Here is a 24,358-nt window from a genome sequence, read left to right as displayed (position 1 = left end):
TAAGCATTTTTTACTTAGTGTTTCAAATACTGTGACACTGGCACCCCCACAGATATATAGTTATTTCTTCATTAATGCAGAATTTTCATTAATATTTGTTATCTTGTAGTTTGCAATCCTTCTAGAACAACTTTATTGACAAAAAAGTACTGTGCTTATCTATATCCTCTACTTAATTTGCCAACTTGCAAAATACAGGAATAAAAGGATGCTACAAGATCATAAAGAGTGTGATATGCTGCTTGGGAGAAGATCGCTTGTGCTAGTGAGGAAAAGAAGGGATATCCTACTTTGTGTAAGCTAGTGGTGGGGCTACTGCTACTGGGATTGACTTTGCAGTGGAGGTGCATGATTTTATTATTGATGGCTGGTAGAGTTATATCCCACACTCCAAACTTTGAAAAGATATATGTTATTAAATCTGGAGGATATGTTGAATATGTTAGGTATGAAGACAACTCTTGCTTGCAACACTACCCATAGTTCTTTTGCGTGATGTATGTTAACTTTTCTTACAACTTGTTACAATTTTCTATTGAAGGGACTTGTACATTAACCCATAGGGGTAATGATGTATTGGATTAGAAAGCATTTAAAAGAACGAGGATTTGGGAATTTGTCCTTCTATTATACAACTTTTAATACTGTTCTGACTTCAGATAACTTTCAAATTTGTTGTTCAGTATAAATTATTTTCATAATATCAATAGTATATTCCTCTGTGTTAGTTTTGGATTTTGAGCCTTATGTGGTTCTTTATGAGGTGAATACTTTTGAATTTCAGAAGATCCACAGCCTAATTTTCATGAAGCATCTTTTCATCATTATATGTCATTAGGTTCAGTTTGGCAATCAATGATTCATTAGACCAAAACTTTGAACCTTTGACATAGGCATGGTGATTTAGCCCTTGTATGCTAGCTTTATGATGACTTGAAGATATATTCAGATGCCACATATGTAACATTCAGCATCTGCACTCTGGTATTCTAGTGTGTCGTCCTGCAAATTACATCTTGGTCATTTCTACAAACAGCTGAATCTGTTTATGGTTCTGTAGTTATATTTTAAATGTTTGGTAATTGGATAATCCATTTTTGTTGAAGGGAAGTTCTAGGGTGTCAAGCCTAGTGGGAAAGTGAAATTCTGATTCTGTAATAACCACGAAGAACTAATCATACATCAGCTGATGAAATGTCTGTGCCATACGACATAGCTGTTTGGGCTGCTGGTCTTAGGATTTCCCTTATTTTGGACTTCATGCAACAAATGTGAGAGATTGTTGACATGTCAGTATGATGATGTCGCTGACATAGCTGCCTTGCCGCAACGTCTCAGGTGGCTTCTACTTCCAATCTTTCTCAGCATCTCTTTCATTGCTCTTTTATCCATAATAAAATCATGAACTAATTACTTGTTATATATATGTATTAATGCTCTATTAACGTCTCTTAAATGTTTGTGTCATTTCCAGTACCTGCTTTTCTTTTGTCCTTCCATTACACTGTATTGTAACAGTATCAGGAACAGTATGTGTGCAAGCTACTCAGTTCTGGTTTGTGGGCAACGTGCTAGTGGGGATCTATATTTAGTCCGTGGCCTATTTGCTACAGCACATGTGGACAACAGTGTCAATTTATTATAAGTAGTGATTTAGCAATTAATCATACCCTATCCACAAAGTTTCGAGAGCATAGGAATGCATGCCTACGTTGGGTACAGACTTCCATTTAATCAATGTCGTCTACAGAGTCCCTCGCAAAAAAAAAAAGGAAAAAGAAAAAGAAAAAAGTAGGCTACAAAGTTTTGGGGAAGCTGTAAATTATAGAGAAACTACTATCTACCAAATAACTAGAAGGCTGGAATTCCATAGGCTCTGTTTTACTTCTCTTGATGCTCTCACTTCTGAATTATTTGCTCACACTTGCTTCTTCCCCATCTAGCATATTTTTATGCTCCGTGGTCCTTGCTCTTTATATCTACTAGGTTACGGTGCTTTTTCTATCAATTTGAGACTTATCCATATAGCAGTATAGGGTCCACTTTCTTCCTACTTTGATTCTCATGAAGTGGGTAGATGTTTCAAGCTCATCCATGTTGTTAAAATGTTATGTTGCGGCAGTTGCAGGAGGTATCAGAAAGTTTAGGCCATCCTTCGTTTTCTTGTGTTGGATTCTTTTCCAGAATGAATTTCTGGTTGTCCTTTTATACTGGCAGTATATTCTGAACTAAGGTACACCAGGACATCACATGGGTGGTGTGACACTGGGGGCACTGGGCTGGATTGGTACGAGCGGAGTGGTAGTACCGTCCCTAGTAGCCTATGGTCCATGACCATGCGACCGTGCCTACTCAGTGCTCACAGCCTCGCACGCACCAACCGGTTGGCTCCTTTCCATCACGTGCACTTCATCTTTTAAGTTTTATCTTCCCTTGTGTATCTTATCTATTGCAGCTAATTTCTTGGTTAAGTGTGAAAATTTTACCAAGCTCGAGTAGAGCCTTATCCACAGCCTGCATTTTGCACTTCATGCATCACGTGACACAGCACCCATCCTCCTTGTTTTTATGAGATGGATCTGGGTTAAGTAAATCCCACACCATTTTATTATTTTTGTACTTCCGAGGTGCTGATATATATGCTCATATTAAGGTTCATAGGTCCATGCAGTACCCTTAGATGCTGGAACATAGATAACACCGACTGTTTCGTTCAATACATGTGTGTCAGATACAATTTAAACAAAATGTTTGGTGCCAGCAGCTTTTCTCCACAGGATCAAATAGATAATAGAAAAAGATTAATGCCGATCATATTTTATTACTTTACTCCGGAAAGGTATTTAGAGCGTTTCTAACAATATAGTCAACCAACTAACTATAAAATTTGACCATGTCATCTATAGATAACACTTTTAATAAACTAGATATATCGTTTATCCTCTAATTTAATGCGGGTCTATATTTAATAGGGTATTAAAAGTCTATATCTGTCTTAGAATGCGCTATAGATTGATTACATGTTAGTAGCTAGCTTTTTTCTCTTCGTATTAATTCTACGCCATATATGACATGAACATTTTTATAGCTAATTGATATGGATTGTTGGAGATGCTCTTATGGAATGGTTGATGGCGGTATGCATCATAATGAGAAGCATCATATTTAATCATCAACTGTAATTGATTCAACCAAGACTAGTAAGGATGTGTTCTCCATTTCCACTCCACTCCAACCCACTGAATCTAACCCCTTCGTTGTAGCAAAAGCCTCGAGCTTGTGGCAGGCTGGGCAGTGCAGAATTCCAATCGAAGTGTTGGAATTAATGGACATGGAGGCACGTATTTGATGTGGAAAAACCTTTCAATGCGTTGGGAAAAAATTATGGGAGACAATCTTAACTATAGTGGTACAGATATATATGTACAGTGGTGTCTCATATTTATAGGCGTCTTTTTTGAGGTGTATCTAACTAGGATTAAAATGAATTTATCTGTTTGAGCCATTATCTCTAACAAATCATCTATTAACTCAAAATCTTTATAAATATGCATTTGAAGAAATTGTCTTCGAAATCCTGAAAGATTGGTAAACAATGACTATGATCGTTTGACTTTTTAAACACTTTATACGAAACTAAATTGGGCAAATAATTAGTAGATCTTAACATACAACTATCATCAGAGTGGATGAATAATATGGGTCTTTACTAATTCATAACCCCGCAAAAGTTTGAGTTTGTGCAACTGATTTTATTATACAAACTGGAACAATGCTCAATTATTAAAAGCATAAGCTAAAATATCACCTGTGGTGTTGAATAAAACAGTTAGTGAAAAACTAATCTCATGAAATCATACGATCTATATGGAACATATAACTCAGTAAACATATGTGATCATCACGTATATCAAAACTGATGACTATAAAAAATATGAATCTTATGATATAGTTATTAACAGCTCATTTGAAATAATAGTTCGAATGAAGACATAACATGCAATTAATAGAGTATAAAAAACTCTGTAATAGACATCATGAGTGGACATCTCCGTCTCTAAAACAACATGAAAATACTAAATATAGTGCCAAATATTATAGTATATATGCTATATACTTCTACTAAACCTCTCAGAGTGAGTAAAGACAGCAAAAACATATTGTATTTGCAATTCCAAACTTATATCTAGTAATAAAGAACTTTCTTTTTTGCACTCAGAATCCTCTACCTCGAACTCAATTCGGAACAAAATCTTCACTTTCAAATATCAAACTTTGAAAAGCATTTAGAAACTATCAGGCTAATACGAACGATGTTGTTGAAACATTCATAACGGTTAACTCAAAGTGATCCAAGAAAAATATTATTTCAATTTTCCTTAGACTGTAATAGCATGCAAACTGTAACATCCTAAGTTTTAAGCATATTAATGGATTACAAATTTCACTTCAATTTAAAACTTTTTAGGGTTAATTAGGCTAATTAAAGTCAAGAGATATGTATATGAATGTATATATATTAGTATGTATATATCCATATGTAATAAATGTATCAAGTTAACTAAGCATTCTAAAATGCACTAGAGTCATTTTCCAAAATGATCTCTACATTGAATTGATTAATGTATATTGGTTTGAGGTTTTATGGTTCTTGTGTGGAGATTTAAAAGTGAATGTCTCTCACTTTCAAATCTACCCATAGTCTCCATTTAGCTCAAATCAAATTGGATTCAAATCCTCTCCCAAAAATAAAGATCTAAGTCCAAATCAAAGTTCAAATATATTAAGTTGATCTTAATCCAAAATCAAAATTAAAATTCAAATCTCCTATTTGAATTTAATCTCAAAACCTTTCTCTCTTTTTTTTTTCTTTTTTCTTTTCCTGTTACCCCGGGCTGAAATCCCCCTCCCATCTCTTGTTTAGCCCACATGTAACCAGACCCAACCTCCCTTCCTTCTCCTCTCTCTGGTGTGGCCCAGCCGGCTGTTCCTCCCGCCCGCGCATGCTTGGCCTAGCTTGCACCGCACCAGCTAGCTCCCATGCATGCTCCTGTGCCACACATCGCTTGGTCGTCCACGTGTCAGCCATCCCGTCGTTGCCCACCGCGCCTTCTCCTCCCTCCTCCATCTCATCGCTGCTCAGGTCGTCGTTTTCCCCTTCGGGAAAATCGTTCGGCCTTCGTGCCCTCGCTCTCTCTCTTCTCCCTCTCTCTGTGCCCATGCTCGCACGCCCATGCCGCGCGACTTCCGCGTCCACGCCCGCGCGTGGATGGTGCAGGGCTCCTATGCCCCGGGAAATATGGTGGGCGTTGTCCCACCACCTCACCGCCGATCGCGTGACACAAGTTCACCCACCGCCTCTCTGCTCACCTCTGTGCTTCTCTCCCTCTATAAATAGCGCAGCCTAGCTCCTCTCTTTTCCCTTTTCCCCATTTCACCGCCACTGTCGCCATTCTCACCACTGCACCTCTACCGTCTGATCTACCGTCCATAAGCCACCGAGGAGCACCAGAGAGCCGACGTCGTCCCAGTGTCGCCCTCCGTTGGCCGAAAGCTCGATGGGAGGTCGTCCGAGCCAAAGCTGAGCCACTCTGCCACCAACACATCGACTCTCCATCGACCGCTGTCCATCTCCTCGCCGTCTTCGAGCACGGTGAGCCTTCCACTCCTCTCTCGCTTCTGCCTAGATAGCAGGTCATCGCCCTGAGCTCTTTGTTAGCGTGTAGCCCTATGCCATCGTGCTTATTGCCTTTCACCGCCGTGATGTGGTCGTTGCCAGCGTGCATTTGCTCTGTGTGCTTCGGCCGTCGCGCCATGATGTCCAGGGGTGCTAGACCCCTTTTCCTTGCACGAAGATAGCACGTAGTAGTGGGGTGGTGCTGCCCAATTTTTGTGTGTCACCGTCATTTGCTCCGGACGCCATCTGGTATTGCTCCCACCGTCGTTCGTCGTCGATGAGCTCCCCGCTACATCCGCCGTATCATGTAGAAGCCCGACATTCATTCATCGTCGAGGAACTCTGACAAATACCCCGTTCCGGCGAACTTTCCAACAATGTTCCAACACTGTGCAGCTCAAGCTCAACCCGATCCAATCCAAGCTCATTTTGGCCTAACGGGTACTGTTCATGTGGGTCCCATCAAGTCACTATTTATGTGGGCATAGGCTACTGTTTAGTGGGTCCCACCTGTGGCCTCCACTTATAAATAGTGTATTTTCGTAATTTCCTGATTCAACTTTAGATTAAATCTTTCAGGAATCATAACTTCTCCGTTCTGACTTTGATTCCGGTTATTCTTTCGTCGAAATTCATATAAATTTGAGATCTATATATCCATCACAATATTATATCTATGAGGGCTCATTTCGCTTTCTATTCATAAGTGTTATTTGATTCTTACCTAGTATAGCCTGTTAATGATCGTAGTCATAAATACAAAACTGCCAAAATTCTACGAATGCTAGTAGGAAGCGTCAGGAGTGAGGAAGATTATGACTATAATTAAGATCTTGAAGAAAACCTCAGAGAAGTCAAGTCTGGTCTCCTTGATCATATTAAACCTATGTTTTCAACTAATCTACATGATCAACTAAAACTGGATTTATATTGTATGTGCTATGTATTGCGCTTTTACAATCTTCTTGTAATAGTTAATCGTATTAAACACTTATTATGTCATAAATATTATCATTCAAAATACATATCACCCTATGATTACCTGTTGTTATATATATTAATGATAGACGACGTTTTGATATCTAGCATGCTTAGGATTGAAAACATCTCATCGGAGACGTCGCTTTTGAAACACTTTTCCTCGGAAATAAGATTTATTGTTATCAATGGTAACTCATATACCGTGAATTCTTGATGGTTGTGAATTCCGTGATGCTTGTGAAATCCTTGGTGTCGTGTGGGATGTGGAGAGTGATGTGTAAAAATGAGTGAAAACTGTTTTAGCGGGGGCAGGTGGAGTAGTACTCTGGATGAGGATACTCCCGAGGGATTAAGTTACCTCTCTGGTACTCATTGTCAAAAGATATCTACCCTGGCCATTTAAGGACCGAGTCATTACGTAGTCATGCTTAGCCACCCCGTACAACGATACGTCCTGAATGAGCAGGACTTGCTTCTCCTTCACTGAACTAAGTTGGGTATCATATTAGAAGGCTGAGAGTAGCGAGCGGTCAAATGAACATCTATCCCTCTATTTGAAGGTTGCTAGTATCGGCCTAGCCTTAAAAAGGGGACCGGTCTTCAGTACATGGACTCTGACGCTTAGGGGTAAATCTCGTAGAAAAGTTTGACAGGAAATGTGATTGGAGGGTCTCGGTATAATTCACTCCCTCGCTTGTAACAGTTGGAGGCTGAGCATGGGTAAAGTGTACAACCTCTATAGAGTATAAACCTATTCAAATAGTCGTGTTCACGGTCATGGATATGCAAAAGCAGTAACTCTGATGATTAGACTCTGGGTGCGTGTCTTGATGAGTGAGTATGTAGACTAGATATTTGTGTGATGAGGTTCCTGGTTCAATCCGCTAGAAGCTGTGTGTTACTAGAGGTACATCAGAGGTGATAATAGGGACTGCAGAGTTAGGTGTAGCCCTTATTAGGATCGAAACCCCCCAGATATAACTTGTTACCTGTTTTTAACTAATTAGACTGTTTTAAAGTCGATCATAGATAATACAATTGAATACCTACATAAACTGCTTTACGTATTAAAACTAAACCATAAAGCCTCATCCTTAAATTACCATTTGTATACATCTATCAACACCTTAGAATAGTATAAGACTTGCTGAGTATCTTTCGTATTCACTCTTGCTATTATTCAGATAAGGAAGCTAATGCCGACTTCGCAAGAGGTGAAAGCGAGGATGAAGAATAGAGTTAAAAGTCACGTTCGCACTCTAACTGCTTGTGGCATGGGTCGTCTTTCCGTTGGGCTTTTGGTTGGCCCTTCGGCCAAGTTTGTATTGATGGCGTGGTTTATAAATCTTTGTACTCTGAACCTTAATATTTATGTACAAATTTAACTGTAATACTATAACTGTTATAATGTATATATCAATTACTTGACTTAAGGACTGAGATATGAGGTATAGGAGATTCCGGGTTTGGGATCTTACACAAACAGCCTAATAATAACACAAAGCAATGATAAAACATATTATCGATGAAAGAAAGTATTAAATCAGCAATCAGCTGTATAACCTAGGGTGTAACCCACTACCGAATAGCCATCACAAATAAAATATAAGGATTGCATTGCTCGATATAATTCTCTTTCAAAGCTAATAGAAACCACCATATAGATATGAAATAAAACAAATCGTATGGAAGAACCTGCAAATTCAGGTTGCTTGATAGAAATCTTGGAATGCACTAGAAATTTCAGCAAAAAAGAATCATCTTAAAATTCCTGATATTATTTTAACTGAACCCCACCGACGCGGCTTTTTTTACTTTCCCCTTTTTCTCAATCTGAACTGCTCTAGAGCCGATGCACACGGCCGATAAAAAAACTGCCTCGGGACTCGCACCTTTTTTTTTTTCCCTGTTCCCTTGCGCTGCTGCTCCCTGTGGTTGGATCACAGGCTTTTGAGCTGAGTAACACAACTGCGCTGGCTCAGAGCACAGGACGGCCGGCAGGATGTGGTGGACGGCTCGGTGACCAACGGTGAAGGCACGAGCAGCAGGCGCACGCGGGCCGAGACGATTGATCTGCCGAGCTGCTTCGGCTGGTGGCGATTCTCGGCAGGTGATCTCGTCTCGCTGATCGGAGCCAGCTAGCACGCGGCCCAGGGCGTGGATCCAGACACGGTTGCGCGCGAGCGAGTAGGAAACCGGCGACGGCGAGTCGGCCTGCGACCAGGATGGCAATGGTCGGATCGGATACGGGTAAAGTAGATTCGTACTTGACCCGGCACCCGAATGGTCTGTATCCGATCCGTGCCCATGAAAGCTGACTGGCAAAATTTCATACCTCTACCTGTGCCCGCCGGTACCAGAAACCTACGGGTTAACTGTGGATAGGCAAACAGTAACAGCAACAAGTCATAAACCATTTAACCGAAATCTTATGAGCTTATGTTCTTACTATTGCTAGATAATATATTAATTACAAATTGATGAAGAAAATATTAAATATATTCAACAGATCTAATAGACACCGAGTATAGCACCCTACAACCTCATTAATAGATGACAATTCATCTAGATTTTTTCAGTTTGAGACATTATTGCTGACACGAAGGAACCAAAAGGGGTAGAAAAAAAGACAGATCAAGCGGATTCACCGACCGATCCATTCATTTGGCATAGCATTGTATTACTAGAGCTATAAGATGAAGAACCTTATCGTAGCTACCACAGAGAAATCTACCAATTCTCTAGCTCCTACTCCATTTCTCCCAAACCCAAGAACCAGCAAGCTGCATAGATAATGCAGACATACAGTATTCGTTATCAGATGCTGCATATTTTGTAGGCATTAGCATGCACGTCAATGGCTTACTCTATGTCTCTATCTAACAATCCCCAGTCAAGTGGCAATCTATCAAGGACAAGCTTCAGCAGCTCTTCTTCAACCTACGTGCGTCAAGTCAAGTGGCGGCAATTCTGACAAACATCTGACTCCGCTCCAGTTTCTTTAGATGGGTGTGGCAACTGTAAGTCGAAGTCAAGCCATAGCTTCTCTATGTAACAACAGATCATACCATAGTGGAAGGCTTCGCTTGAGAAGTGACCTAAATAACATCTGCTCCAAGTTTGATATCCATCTAAAGGATCTCAAGGAGATGGCTTCGTCAAGAACTCCAATGCACCCGCAAGCTGTTGTTGCGACAAGGCTTGGCACTGGTGCCAATTTAGACAGCAAGAGGTTCTTCTATATCAACGATCTTTTTCTGAAGGATGAGGATTTGGGACTCGGTTCAAAGATGCCAAGCCTTGACCATCATTGGAGAGCTTCTCCCTGAAGATGAAGAATACGTAAAGATTGCTGCACTCGGCATAGATGGCAGCATCAATATCCTGATCTGTTTTCTCGAATCAGGAGACGGATTATTTAAGAACAGTCTGCAAAAGTTGTTTCCGTTGCAGGACACAATTCGTACAGAGGAGTGCTTGTGAAAGCTGGTGTTGTTGCTCAACTTGTCCAGCTACTGGACTGCGCAAGTACCAGTGAAGTGTCAGCAAGAGAGAGAGAGAGAGAGAGAGAGAGAGAGAGAGAGAGAGAGAGAGAGAGAGAGAGAGAGAGGAGCTGACGGAGAACTTCGACAACATATGGACCGTATGTGCACAAGGTGGCCTTACTATGCTGCTCAATGCTTGTGCCGGTGTCAACAGCAGCGGCAATTAACTCAGCTTTCGCCGTGCTGAAAAATCTAAGCAGTGTGGAGGTAAATACGTTCATGTTAGAGGAAGGTGCTGTTTTAGAGCTGGTGAAGTTTCATCAGTGAAAGGAAGAGGAGTGCAAGATTGGATCTGTGGAGTGTGGCTTTGGATGATGCCAATGTGTATGATATAGTCAATCTTTCATTTGATAAACCCTGACCTTCCTTACTCATCCAAAGCCATTCAGTTCTTCGGCTTCGCATCCAACATGGTGAAGGGCAGAGAATAGTTTATGATTGCCCTTATCTGGGATGTTTGATTGGATCCTAGCAGTGAGTAGTTATCACAGCAATATCAAATAAAAATGTAATCATGGGGGACACATGGGAGTAGGGCAGAAGGCACTGTAATCCGGATTTTGGTAAGAGTGCTTAGCAACCTGTTAGCGAAGAGTTTCTTAATAGTCTTGTAACAAAGGCCTCCTGTTAAATTGCAAGGTTTAATCAGCCAGTCGTTTGCGATATCCAACTTCTGTTACATCTGGCATGTGCCAGTCATTTGTTTTTGATCGTGAAGCAGCTTGGATCGGATGACCAACGGATGCTTGCAAAAAATCCAGGTGACTGGCGTTTAGTCATTCATTTTGTTATTCCTCTCTGCGTTGAGAATTAACGAAGCTTTTCTTTGTCAAATGCAGAGAAGACTCCGAAAAAAAAAACACTGAAGTTAAACTTGCATGTGCTTCCAGATCACACTGTTCTTGTGCTGCAACAGTAGATTAGAACACAACGTTCAGGCGTAAAGCTCCCCTGATAGACTGTCTGATACTGACATGTAAGCATCCTTGCACAAACCGGTATTCCTCTTCTATCCATTCAAGGCAGCCTCCAACATGCTAATGCCCTGCTTGCTTTTACTCTGAATTGTCACAATCTAGCTTCTATTAAGAAGATTATTTTCTTTAGATCGTGAATTGTGTGATTGTATAGCTTATGTATTGTGATAATTAATTTTAAAATTATGACCATTTACTTTTGCTTTTATAACTAGAATCCATAATCAGAAAACTAACATGTCCTAAAAATGGAACAGCATCGGCTAAGATTAGAAGTCTCAAGTCGTGGTTGACCTTGAAACCATGGAGACATTTCTGGGGTCTGACACTCGCACAGGACAGGAGAGAGGACAAGACGACCCGCATGCGCCCTACGATTTAGGATGAGAGAGGACAGCTTGCCAAATGCGCACCACCATTGCCGTCGCACCACTCGCCGATGCCCTTCCCCGTTTAACTGCTCGTCACTCCCGCCTTGACGCATCCTTCCTCCGCCGCGCAAGGACGAACAGGAGGTGCTCACGCCACTGCTCCCACCTCCCTTCGCGTCGAGACCATCGTTGATCACCGGCCTGTGAGTGACTGACTGGTTCCCCTGCCGCCGGGGCCGGGCACAATGCCGGGAGCCGTGATCGTGCACCACCATAATAGGTACAAGACGTACCCCGGCGAGGTCACCGGATTTGTCTTCTTTGCCTGCCTCATCGCCTCCGTCGGTGGCTGCATCTTCGGCTATGACATCGGGCTCACCGGTGCGGATCATAGATACATTGCCTCTCTGATTGTCTAGCTCCTCGGATCCAACCAGCAGCGGCTAGCTCTGACGAGAGATGTCTCTTTGTTTGTGTTGTTGTCGCGGCGGCGATCGCGAAGCCGGGTTGACGTCGACGGAGACCTTCCTGATCAAGTTCTTCCCGTCCACCTACCAGCAGCTGAAGGACCAGGTGGTCACCAACCAGTACTGCAAGTTCGACAGCCAGGTCCTGACGCTGTTCAGCTCCTCCCTCTTCCTCTCCGCGATGGTCGCCGCCTTCTTCGCCGGCCCCATGGGCCGAGCCTTCGGCCGTAAGTGGACCATGTTTGTCGCCGCATTCGCGTACATGATCGGCGCTTGCCTCGGCGGCGCGGCCGAAAATTTCGCAATGCTGCTCACTGGCCGGATCCTCGTCGGCGCCGGGGTCGGCCTCTGCATTCACGTGAGCATGCAACACCACGCAAAGATCATAACAAGTTGGAGGACACTCTCACTCCAATCATGAGCTGTTCTTAATCTTCGCTTGTGCAGGCTTCTCCGCTCTACATCTCCGAGATGGCGCCAGGCCCTCAGCGGGGGATGCTCAACATCCTGTTCCAGCTCATGATCACGGTGGGGATCCTCTCCGCGAGCCTGACCAACTACTGGACGTCCAAGATCGCCGGCGGGTGGGGTTGGCGTATCGCCGTGGCATTTGGCGCCGTCCCGGCCGCCGTCATCGCCCTTGGGGCGCTCGCCATCCCGGACACCCCCGTCTCCCTCATCTCGCGCGGCGAAGCCGAGACGGCGCGCGCGACGCTAGCCCAGATCAGGGGCGTCGGCGACGTCAGCGAGGAGTTTGAGGACCTGTCTGCTGCGAGCGAGGATAGCAAGGCCGTGGCGCACCCGTGGCGGGAGCTCTTCTTCAGCGGCAAGTACAAGCCCCAGCTGACGTTCTGCCTCCTCATCCCCTTCTTCCAGCAGCTCACCGGCATCAACGTCATCATGTTCTACGCGCCGGTGCTCTTCAAGACCGTCGGCTTCAAGCAGAACGCCTCCCTCGTGTCCTCCGTCATCACCGGCCTCGTCAACGTTTTCTCCACCTTCGTCGCCATCATGACCGCCGACAAGGTCGGCCGCCGCGCCCTCTTCCTCCAAGGGGGCACGCAGATGATAATCTCACAGGTACCCTCATATTTTTTTTGAACAAAAGGTACCCTCATATCAACGGCGCCATTACAGTTCGCAATTTTTTCTTTTCTTCACGATCATGCATGCATTTTGATGTGGAATCCATGATGCAAATGCAGATCCTGGTGGGGACGTTCATCGGGCTGCAGTTCGGGATGAGCGGGAGGGGTGCGATCTCGGAGCAGTACGCCATGTGCATCGTGCTGTTCGTGTGCGTGTACGTGGCCGGGTTCGCGTGGTCGTGGGGGCCGATGGGGTGGCTGATCCCCAGCGAGATCTACCCGCTGGCGGTGCGGTCGGCGGCGCAGAGCGTGACGGTGGCCGTCAACATGTTCTTCACGGCCTTCATCGGCCAGATCTTCCTCACGCTGCTCTGCCACCTCCGGTTCGGGCTCTTCTACTTCTTCGGCGGCTGGGTGCTGCTCATGACGCTCTTCATCGCCATGCTGCTCCCGGAGACCAAGAACGTGCCCGTCGAGGATGTCGCGCACGTCTGGAGGAAGCACTGGTTCTGGAGGAAGTTCGTCGTCGACACATCCGACGCCCGCGGCGCCGAGATGAGGAAGAAGATAGCACTAGAGATGAGCTGATCCGTCGATCGATCGATCGGTGAGGTTGCCCTTGCTCGGTCCTTGATCGATGTGTGTTTGGGATAGGCAGGTGAAGGAAGATAGCACGAGCGCCAGTTACGGTTAGATCATGTACAATGTTGTGCTTTAGAGAAGATGCTTATGAGAAAAAATCGTATGTGTTTATTAGCATTAGAAGAGTAATATGCTGATTTAAATATCACTATTTATATTAGTATTTTTAAGATAGTTAATTATATTTAAGTATTTATAGTCTTTATTTACATCAGAAATTACAATTTTTAAGTAGACGTGTGATACTCTTTTTCCTTAAACATCTAACTATAAACACCTAATATTTTTCATGTACAAAGAAACCGACATGCAGTCGAGCAAACAGCAAATGATGCAAGAAAAGGAGCAACTACTATGATACTATTGTACAGTACAGTGCAATCCGGCCGGTCGGATCGCCAGGAACACGCAGGAAAACTTGTCCGTCACTTGGGTCCCCAGAGCAGCAGGTGCATCACCTTGGCCGCCTTGCCGCCGCCGGTGGCCGCGTGGTCCTCGCGCGTGCGCCACCCCGGCTGCCGCAGCTCCCTCCCCGCCGACACGCCGGCAGCCGGCAGCTGCAGCTGCTGCGCGGCGTCGCGCGCCAGCGCGCGGAGGGTGGCGAACTCCCACTTGCGCTCGCGCCCGTTGCTCATGGCCACGCCGTCTTACTGAGCCATGCCGCTGGCTGCTAGGCGGACACCAAGCTGGTTTATATAAGCAGCGAGCGAAGCAGCACCAAGTCGTGGCAACTCGAGTACAAGTGCTAAGGCGTCAATAAATATCGTGTGCTATGATTGATGCAGGCATCGAGATCGAGTGGCCAGAGATATCTGGTTGACGTGATCGTGCCCGATTTTTTTTTGGCGCCCCCTCCTCGGCGTCACGGCGCGGACTCCGTCTCGAAAGCTCGATGCCGTGCCGTGAACTGGGAGGTCAGGCCGTCGAGATCACTAATCAGTGAGCGAGCGCGCGAGGTGTCACCTCGCCGGCGCGCCATTTTTCCACAAGCCGCGGGTCACCGGTCAGTGTAGTTGTGGGGGTTTGAGGCTGCGGGCGCGGCTCGCCGCCGTGTGGTCGCGATCCGAGACAGAAGGCTATTTATGGGGGTGGGGCTCGGGGCCGGAGAACGGGGCCTCTCGACTCGTCCGGAAGGAACCCGTGGTTGGGCGCGGGGGCAGCCGAACCGAGCAGGGTACAAAGCCTTGTGATGCTGTGGTTCTCGCTCAGTCGGTGCGTCGTCCTCGCCGCGGTGGTGGCGGCGCGGTCGAACCAGACAGGTCGTACCTCGGGGCGGCGGGCTTTGATTGGAGACCCAGGAAATTTAACCGTCCGTTTTTTAAAAAAAATATAGTTATTTGAAAATATACCATACTAATAAAGTTTGTTTCACAATAAATTTAATAATATAAAAGTTTTAAGTATCATAAATCTTTATAAAAAAACGGATGGTTAAATTTGCTACAATAAAATATGGTGATAAATAAAAGGAAACGAATGTAGTATTTATAAAATTGCACACCTTTCGCAAGTAGTATCTTTATTATATTAATATTTTAGAGAGAAAAAAGCACCATCGTTAGCTCTTAAGTAACAAAATTATCACGTTAACTGAAAAAAAGATTTAGATCAATCATAATTACAAACATATAATAGCCTAGATTAAATAAAGAATCCATATCAAATACGATTAATAAATAGCTAAATTCGAAATTAATGCTTATGAAAATTAGTAGCTGGATTTCCATATATTTTGGAAAACAAAATGTTTAAATAAAAAGTCTAAATAAAATAAAATAAATAATAATTGATATTGAGTTAGAATAGAAAAAAGAAAAAGCCATATCAAATATAGTCTTAGAAAAAATATTATAAAAAATAAATATCTAAATAAAGAGTTTATATAAAATATAATTAATCAAATATTATCGTGATAAAATATTACAGCGAAACTAGCTACACTTTGCTAATTCACATCATACACTTCATCACATACCAGACTATCTCTAGCAGATACTTTAAAATTTATTCACTATAATATTGTTACAGTATTATCTAACACTATTACAGTATTTTCTATTTCTCTATCTCCAGTAGCTACTAAAATTCTAACATTTTATTACTCTCCCTACTTTCAAAACTATAATCATCCTAAACGAACAATGTTGTGCAAGCTCCATCCCTCAAGCAGTAGCGGAAGCCGACTCCGTTGAAGCGTTTTTACGGGCGTATGAGGCCGTATTGGGTACTCTAGCACTAGAAACGAGATGGCCTAAGAATTCCATTGCCACGTTGCGCAACGGAGAGCGTACAAATTTTAAGATCGCCAGTGATGCGGCGTTTTGGCAACATGCCAGCGCCCTGCTTCCTTGGAAACTGAGTGAGCGTCTGTTGGCCGGTCCAAAACCAGTGGCTCGCTCCCTGATTTCGCCTTCTCCGCCTCCATTTCCCCGCCGGTTTCGCATATAATGGCGTGTTTGGTAGCCCGTCAAGCGCTCGGCCAGGGTGAGCGGATGCAACTGCACGTGTTCGGTCGTCTGGTCGAGCGCCAGGCCAAGCTCCGATCATGCAGTCCGAGCATTCGGGCTAGACTCGTTGAAAACGCGAAAGTGGGTGTAACGATAAGTGCATAATTACATATGTTTTTTTATTTAATTCTCAATTTTATTTGAGAGTATAAGAATAGTTTAAAACCTCTAAACATTTTTTTAATAAATTAGAACTCACTAACAACCTATTTTAATTGGTTTAATAAAAAACTAAACTAATATTTAATTAAATTTTTTCAAAGAAGTATACTTTTATAACTTCTATTAATTTTTTATGCCTCAAATAAATTAGGGAACATTAGGGAAAATTCACTAATACTTTTATCATGTGATGTAATAATTTATAAAAATATTTTCAATCCTAATTTATTTAGTGAAAAAGTGAGTTTCTTTATAATGCTCCATTTATATGCATTTTTACTATTTCATGTGATATTCTCTTTTTATTTTATTTTGAATTAAAACGAATTCAAATATGCATAAATTTATTTAAATGCTGTACAATTAATTTGTGCATATTTTAATCTATTTGAATCTCATGTAACCTCGCCGGCGCGGCCTTTTTCCGCAAGCCGCGGGTCACCGGTCAGTGCAGTTGTGTGGGTGAGGCTGTAGGCGCGGCTCGCCGCCGGGTGGTCGCGATCCGAGACAGAGAAGGCCATTTATGCGGGTGGGGTCGGGGCCTCTCGACTAGTCCGGAAGGAGCCCGTGGTTGGGCGCGGGTGCAGCCGAGCCGAGCAGGGTACAAAGCCTTGTGATGTGGTTCTCGCTCAGTCGGTGCGTCGTCCTCGCCGCGGTGGCGGCGGCGCGGTCGAACCAGACAGGTCGTACCGGCGGCGGGCTTTGATCGGAGACTCAGGGGTGCAGAGAAGAAATATTTAAGTAATTGCAAGTAGTATCTTCTATTATATTAATATTTTAGAGGAAAAAGATCCACCACATTCGTTTTGAATGTATACCATGTTAATGGAAAAAAAAAAAAGATCGCCGCGTTGTGCAGCGGAGAGCGTACAAATTTTAATATCGCCGGTGGTGCGGCGTTTTGGCAGCATGCCACCGCCCTGCTTCCTTGGAAACAGAGCGAGCGTCCGTTGGCCGGTCCAAAACCGGCGGCTCGCTCCCTGATTTCGCCTTCTCCCCCTCCATTTCCCCGCCGGTTTCGCGCCCGGCCGCGTATAAAGCGGCCTCCTTGCACGCTTTCCGCTTGTCACCCGCGGAGCTCACTGACAAACGAAGCACTTTCAGCTCAGTAGCAAGCGCGTCGCAGGCGATCGAGATGGCGGCAGCGGCAGCGGCAGCGGCGGGGAGCAGGAAGGCGCCGTCGCTGGTGGTGGCGGCGAGCATGGGCGCGGTGGAGGCGCTCAAGGACCAGGCGGGCCTGTGCCGCTGGGACTACGCGCTCCGCTCGCTCTACCACCGCGCCGCCGCGCCCCGGATCCGCGCCCTGTCCGCCTCGCTCTCCGACTCCACGGGGGAGCTGCCCCGGACGAGCGCGGGCCGGCCATCCGCGGAGGACGCGAGGTTGCGGAAGGCCTACCACCTCGTGTGCTGGGGGCCCAACTGATTGATCTCGACTTCGATCTACGCCTCTTCGGTCCTTTCTCTCATCTCGTCGTGTATTGCTAGAGCGCATCCACAGTATTACTTGATACCTATATCTAATCTCGACTTCAGATTCTAAGTTGTATTTTATTTGTCTAATTTTTTTAATTAGATAGACACCGTTTCATGAAGTAATACTTATCCATCCTAGTACTTGTAGATGATAGAGCGATGCAATGTTCCTTTCGAGTCTCCGAGCTGTAGGATCCCTAAAAAACTAGGAATTCGGGACTTGATATGTAGTGTTCTTGTGCATTGTGCTCTCTCTATGTACGCACTGCCGATTACGGGACAAGTCCAACTCCAACCTGAACTGGACTGCATGCGGTGACTCTGGTAGGCAGCCCTTTGTGCTGCGATCTAGGCTTTTAGAATTCTCGTTCTGTCTTTTCGTTTTCGAACTTCGATTATATGCTGAGCTACTTCTGTAATTTCTTTGCAATAGTAATGAAATTCGGGTAATATACTAATACCCATTTTGGAAAGGGAAAAAAAGGCCCAACCTGAACTCTGAAGTGAACTGTGCAATTGTTCCTGGACTGACAAGGATGCCGATAAGATGATACTCATCAGACTTGCTTTGCTGCAGTTTGTAATTCTGTATCATTAACGAGAGCCAAGAAGATGAGATGTGCTCTAGTGGCAATTAGCAGTGCGACGAGGCAATGCATTACACTATACTACGAACCCAGTACTGACACACGCAAGGGTAGATCGGGAAGAGAGAAAGATTCAGCGCTCAGGCCTTTCGCGATGCGTTCAAAGTCCACAAAGAGTACAGAGGTCCAACAGGATGGCGCGCGCAACCGGATCCAGATCCCTGACGTCACACGGGGTGCACAGTAAAACGCTAGGGATGCTACAAGACCCTACCGTCGAACGCCTGTGGATACTGTTTATAAAAACATTGCATCGTATTTACTATTTATTAGATATTGTAGCACTAAATTTTATCCATCTATTTATGATTAGGTTGTGCGATCATAATACTGCACAACCTGATCGGAGAAGGTAACGCGTGATGGAGCTTCAGTTGTTGGGTTTGTGGGTGCCCTGACATTTGTGTTACTTGCACAACTATATTAATTTTTTTGTCAAATTAGATATCATGAATTCTAATTGTCAAATTTTAAGTTATATTTCACCTATCTAATTTTTTTACAATTGAAACACCTGAATTGAAATTGAATTCTAATAACTGTGTTTATGTCAGATAACACTGTCCGACCAGCTCATCAGCAATGCATTTGCTCCTCTTCTCTTCTCCTCTCTTATCTTCTCATCTTGTACTAGCTTCAGCCTATAGGATATCCATCGGGATCCTCCGGAGTTATAACTAGCAATACAGAGGACTACAATACATTGCATTAAAATCCTTTTTCAACCGAATCAGATCAGATGTTACATTAACCGATGGACAATAGAAATAGTTGCTACAGTATTGCGAAATACTGTTGTAACAGTATTTTATCTACAGTATCACTACAAATCACTGTTTCTCTACTCAAATTTTACTGTGTTAGATGCTGCAGTAAAATGCATTGAATTCTCTGATGCAGAGGATCGGTCCCGGAATGTGCCTTGTGCTACCTCCAGCGCTAGTGGCCGAATGACAGCTGACGTCTGCTCTGATCTCATGTCCTGGTTGCCCGGTAGTATAATTTATTGCTGCTTCCAGAAACGGCTGACCGCGTACAAAACGGCATCCCTGCTCGCTGTCCGCTTGCACCACCTGCAGAGATCAATCACCACTTCGATCTGTAGTGACGAGTGCAAGCGAACACATTACGCAGTGCTCGAGATGGCGGCGGCGGCGGCGAGCAGGAAGGCGCAGTCGCTGGTGGTGGCGGCGAGCATGGGCGCGGTGGAGGCGCTCAAGGACCAGGCGGGGCTGTGCCGCTGGGACTACGCGCTGCGCTCGCTCTACCAGCGCGCCGCCGCGCCCAGGATCCGCGCCCTGTCCGCCTCGCTCTCCGACTCCACGGCGGAGCTGCCCCGGGCGAGCGCGGGCCGGCCGGCCGCGGAGGACGCGAGGATGCGGAAGGCGTACCACCTCCTGTGCTGGGCCCCCAATTGATTGATCTCGACGCTGAGCCGCTCATGTTGGTTTCCTCTTCTGGTCTCGTCGTGTATTGCTCCATGCCTCCACCGACATATCCTTGTACATGAGCAGATGAGAGAGCGATGCAGTGTTCATCTTTGGGTTTATGCTCTTTTATGCATTGCCGGCTACGGATCAAGTCCAGTGTTTTACTTACCGTTTTTGAAATTAACAGCACCCCGGCGGTAACCAAAAATACGCAGTTATCACGATAACCGCTCGAATTTTGGTTGGAATTCGTACGAAATTCGTACAAAATTCATTTGCTAAAATTTGAAATTTAGAAAAAAAAAAAAGCAGATTCTCCATTCAGTAACCGGTTGAATCGGACCGGTTACCGAACGATTTTCTCGATTTATTGAGTGGTTTTTTCGAATTTTTTCAATTGTCGGTAACCGCTCGGTTTTGTCAATAATCGCTCGATTTTTTCATTTATCGAGTGTTTTCTCGATTTTCAGCGAAGTTCAATAAAAAAAACCTAAAAATTAGTTTAATCTTGTAAAATCAATAACTAATTTATCAAAGCTTTAAATCAAATGAAAAAAAATTTATTGGTTTTTTTAATATGATCTACATGATAAAAATATTTATACTCATAAAAAGGTTAAAAAATTTCTATGAGAAAAATATATTTGTTAAACCAAATTAAATACATAGTTTACTCTTTATTAATCAAAAATCATGAAACTAATTTTTTTAGTTTTCTTACATGATCCTATGGCTTTTAAAAATACATAAACTCATGAATTAGTTATTGTAACATGCGGGATTATATAAATGTGTTGTGACTAGATTAACTCATAACTGACCTATCACACTTCTAAAATGAGTGAAACTACTTTTATTAGTTTATTTATACTATGATTTATGTAGGAAAAATAATAGTAGACATGAAAAAATTAATTACAGTGCTGTTTCTTAACATATTCATTTTATGCTTGTGAACTTTGTAAAAATTATGGAAAATTTAATACGACTCTAAATGAAGTGAAATCAATTTTAAAGATTCTCTTAAGATATGTCCTACACAAAAAAATGTGTTTGTATGTTAAACTTTTCCTTAATATGAGTTAATAACTGAGTCGGACGCTTTAACTTTTTTCCTTTTTTTAAAACTTCCTCCCTATAGAATATGATGCAAACGACATTATTTTTGAAAAAATTTCACAGAAGGTATTAGAATTGTCTCTAGTTGTTTTAGGAATTTTTGATTTTTTTTATGTTTTTGAATTTTTTGAATTCAAATTCGGTTACCGTTCGGTTTCTAAAACCGGACCGGAGCGTTAAGATCGGTAATCACGATTTTTGACCGGTTACTGTCGATAAATTGAACCCTGATCAAGTCTAATACTCCAATTCGAAGTGAAATGTAGACAAGAACGCCAATAATATGGGAGGCACTGTACCTCGGCCGCATGGAAAAAAACAGCTTCCTTACGTCGGCCACGGTAGGATCGAGATCAGACGGTCTCGCTACATCTTTAAGCTCTGGCTTGTTCTTCCCCCTCTCGCTCGACGTCGCATGTTCGCCGCTAGGGTTGGATAAAAAGCTCACGGCTCATGAGCCCGTTGAGGTTCAGCTAGTTGTCCAAATAAACCGAGTCTGAGCTAACTCATGAGCCAAACTGAGCTCATAGACCCTTGGGTCCTGGTCCAGCCTAGTAGTTTAGCATAAGTCCATAGATCTAGGTCTTCTATGAGACCACGATAAATCTTGTTTGGATGCCGCAGTCCCCACTCGCTCTTTCTCCCTGGTTCCCCGCTCGCTCGTTCCCCATTCCGCCAAGGCGCCACCCCAGCGTTGCTCCTCTCGCTGGCTTGTTCTCGGCTCTCTTTCTCGCTCGCTTGATGTTGCATGTTCGCCTACCTTCGGCGGCTCATCCGCCGTCACTAGGGTTGGACAAAAAGCTCGCGGTGCCTGAGCTAGCTCGGGCTCGTGGAGGCTCAACTCATTGTTGATTGAGCTGAGCTTGAGCTAGCTCCCAACCAAACCGAGCCATGGACCCTTAGGTCCTGATCCGACCCTTAGTCACAAAATTCTTAGGTCAATGGGGTTAAGGAACGCGGTACGCTACTTACGAAAGGTTTTAGCAAGACGATAATCAGATTGAACCCGTGTTTCTAGAACTGAGACGATGTTACCGGGATAAGAAAAGTGCCATAGTTTCACATTCCCAATGACTATGGTTCGACCCAATAGTCCAGGCATCTAGCATGAGTCCGTAGACATAGGTCTTCCATGAGACCACAATTGATCTCGTTTGGATGCCTAGCCGCCACTAGTCGCTCTTCCTCCTCGGCTCCCCACTCGCTTGTTCCACATTCCACCAGGGCGCCACTGCAGCGTCGCTCCTCTCGTTGGTGGCTGTTCCAGTGGATTTGCAGCCAACGTGCGCCCACTCCGACGCTACCACGGCCTGCCTCAGATCCTGGCATGGTGGCACTGCCCAACCTCCTCCCCCCTTCTCCACCGACACACTTCAAAAAGCAGAGAACCCTGACACGGACATGGATTCTCTGCAGTACTGCATGGTGCAGTAATAGTCACTAACATATGAGTCTGATCTCACATGTCTGTGATAGTGCAGTATTGTAGAGGATCTCTGTTCTCCTGACACAGCTGAGGAACATAATGCCCCTGATCTCTCCATAGCCGCCGATCTCCCCATGCAGTTGAGGAACATGACACCCCTAAGCTCTCCACAGTCGCCTACCTCCCCCACACCACCGAGGAACTTGACCCTGAGCTCTAAGGTATTTCAATCATCTTTCTTCCCTCCTCTCAGTTTGCTTGCAGAGCTGCATTATGATAGAGATTTGGTTTGAATCCATGTACCTGGTGTGGTTAGATGTATTTTTTTGATGCTCTAGTGTGGATTTGAATCCATGTGTTTATGTGTAGATGTGTAGTGGGCAGATTGTAACCAAATGAACCAGAAATCTAAGAATTTTGATTGAATTGGAGAGAATACAATTAAGCTAAGAGTCTAAGAAATCACAGTATAGCCTACTCCGTTCTGCGTCAAGAACTGAAAATTCAATTGCCATGTGAAACCTTATTTGTCTTTCCTGGGTGAAGTGCTCTCTTGAGATTGGGTGATTGTGTATGGCCAGTCTGATTCTAGATAGAAATACCTTAGACCATCTTCAACGATTCTCTTCAGAATCCAGAATCCTTTCACGACAGGATTTTCGTTCCCTTCAGCGCTCCAACGGTTTCCCTTCACGATTTCTGTCATGAAGGGATTTCCAAGATCATTCACTTCAGGACAGGATTCTCTCTCCTTCTCTTCACAATCCCCCTCAAAGGGAAGCTGTTAGAGATAAAGAAAATAAAGGGGATAGGAACGGAGAAGAGAATCGAAAAAGGAACGAAATAAAGAGAATATGGTTGGAGAATATCTTACATATGCAACACATGAGTTAAAATTGCTTGCACATCTGAAATAAAGGAAATATTTGTACACATGGAGCTGTTGGTTCTTAGTTTTTTACATCCACATATTGTAGATCACTGGTGCTGTGGTACAGTGGTGCAAACTGCAAAATAATTAGTGGTTCTTAACTGTCACTGGTGTAGTACTTGAACCTTGTTTTGGTTGTTAGCTTGTTACTGCTGTAGTAGTACTTCAACCTTATTTAATTTCTTGTTGGTGAATGATAATGCATACATGAAGTATTTAGTACTGCTGCTAACTTGTTCTTGTTGGTGAATGGTGATGCATGTATGAATGCTTAATTGCTTATTGCTTAATGTGCTTCCTGTGATCTGTGACTTGCAGACCCGTGTGGATAGATGGATACTCATAACCTTGGGGAAATAGCATCTCTGGAGTGGTGTTGTGATACTGAATTATTGCAGTGTTGGAGTTCATCAGAGCCATCGTCATTCCGGACTGTTCATACTTCTTACCATTTCTTTGATACATTGTTTGCACTTACATACAATTTAAGAGTTCCGAAACTGCAGCATACATGGATGACGTTGGTTTGCAATGCAAATTTTCATGTGTTTGCTGGTTACTACTCTGCTACTGCCGTGCAAATCTGTCATTTGGTACGTACCTTTATTTTCTTTTCTTTTTTACTTTTGGTGAGCATGAGATGAGAAGCATATTTGTGTATATATCAATATATCCATGCCAACTTGTACAGCTTGTGAGAGCTCTCGTATCTCCATCAACACTGATGTCTGATGGTGCTTGCTGGAGTATATGTTTTCCTCCTTTTTTTTTCTTCTGAATTTGTTTTCTCATAAAATACTATGCATATGAGCAGTGGAAATTGAGATCAGTCTTGTCACTTATGGTCTAACAGGCTCGTAAGGCGGCTCGAGCTATTAACCGAGCCAAACCGAGTCTGCAGTTCATCGAGCTTTT

The 24,358-nt window shown here is 43.9% G+C and overlaps 3 protein-coding genes and 1 pseudogene across 3 annotated transcripts; all 4 read left to right on the top strand.

The window, feature by feature from the left end:
- The first annotated feature begins 8,101 nt into the window (after positions 1 to 8,101).
- Positions 8,102 to 10,339, top strand: LOC133923253 (uncharacterized; annotated as a pseudogene).
- A 1,079-nt stretch (positions 10,340 to 11,418) lies between these two features.
- LOC133922638 (sugar transport protein MST3-like) lies at positions 11,419 to 13,866 on the top strand. The gene is made up of 4 exons (XM_062368046.1): positions 11,419 to 11,932; positions 12,054 to 12,376; positions 12,466 to 13,098; positions 13,224 to 13,866. The coding sequence occupies exons 1-4, from the start codon at positions 11,797 to 11,799 to the stop codon at positions 13,692 to 13,694; spliced, it is 1,563 nt and encodes a 520-aa protein (XP_062224030.1). The 5' UTR covers positions 11,419 to 11,796; the 3' UTR covers positions 13,695 to 13,866.
- A 3,115-nt stretch (positions 13,867 to 16,981) lies between these two features.
- Positions 16,982 to 18,810, top strand: LOC133922635 (uncharacterized). Its single transcript, XM_062368044.1, has one exon. The coding sequence runs from the start codon at positions 17,553 to 17,555 to the stop codon at positions 17,838 to 17,840; it is 288 nt and encodes a 95-aa protein (XP_062224028.1). The 5' UTR covers positions 16,982 to 17,552; the 3' UTR covers positions 17,841 to 18,810.
- Positions 18,811 to 19,443: 633 nt separating this feature from the next.
- On the top strand, positions 19,444 to 20,135 carry LOC133920707 (uncharacterized). The gene has a single exon (XM_062365305.1). The coding sequence runs from the start codon at positions 19,488 to 19,490 to the stop codon at positions 19,953 to 19,955; it is 468 nt and encodes a 155-aa protein (XP_062221289.1). The 5' UTR covers positions 19,444 to 19,487; the 3' UTR covers positions 19,956 to 20,135.
- The last annotated feature ends 4,223 nt before the right edge of the window (positions 20,136 to 24,358 follow it).

This window comes from Phragmites australis, chromosome 6 (genome assembly GCF_958298935.1).
Source record: "Phragmites australis chromosome 6, lpPhrAust1.1, whole genome shotgun sequence".
NCBI classification, from domain to species: domain Eukaryota; kingdom Viridiplantae; phylum Streptophyta; class Magnoliopsida; order Poales; family Poaceae; genus Phragmites; species Phragmites australis.
Note: the sequence above shows the minus strand (reverse complement) of the source record. Positions and strands in the feature narration are given on the sequence as shown.

Excerpts from the sequence above, each read along its gene's own strand:
- LOC133922638 (XM_062368046.1), top strand. The coding sequence starts at position 11,797 with ATGCCGGGAGCCGTGATCGTGCACCACCATAATAGGTACAAGACGTAC. Across the intron at positions 11,933-12,053 it reads CTATGACATCGGGCTCACCG|CCGGGTTGACGTCGACGGAG; the intron begins GTGCGGATCATA and ends GCGATCGCGAAG. Across the intron at positions 12,377-12,465 it reads GGGTCGGCCTCTGCATTCAC|GCTTCTCCGCTCTACATCTC; the intron begins GTGAGCATGCAA and ends TCGCTTGTGCAG.
- LOC133922635 (XM_062368044.1), top strand. The coding sequence starts at position 17,553 with ATGGCGGCAGCGGCAGCGGCAGCGGCGGGGAGCAGGAAGGCGCCGTCG.
- LOC133920707 (XM_062365305.1), top strand. The coding sequence starts at position 19,488 with ATGACAGCTGACGTCTGCTCTGATCTCATGTCCTGGTTGCCCGGTAGT.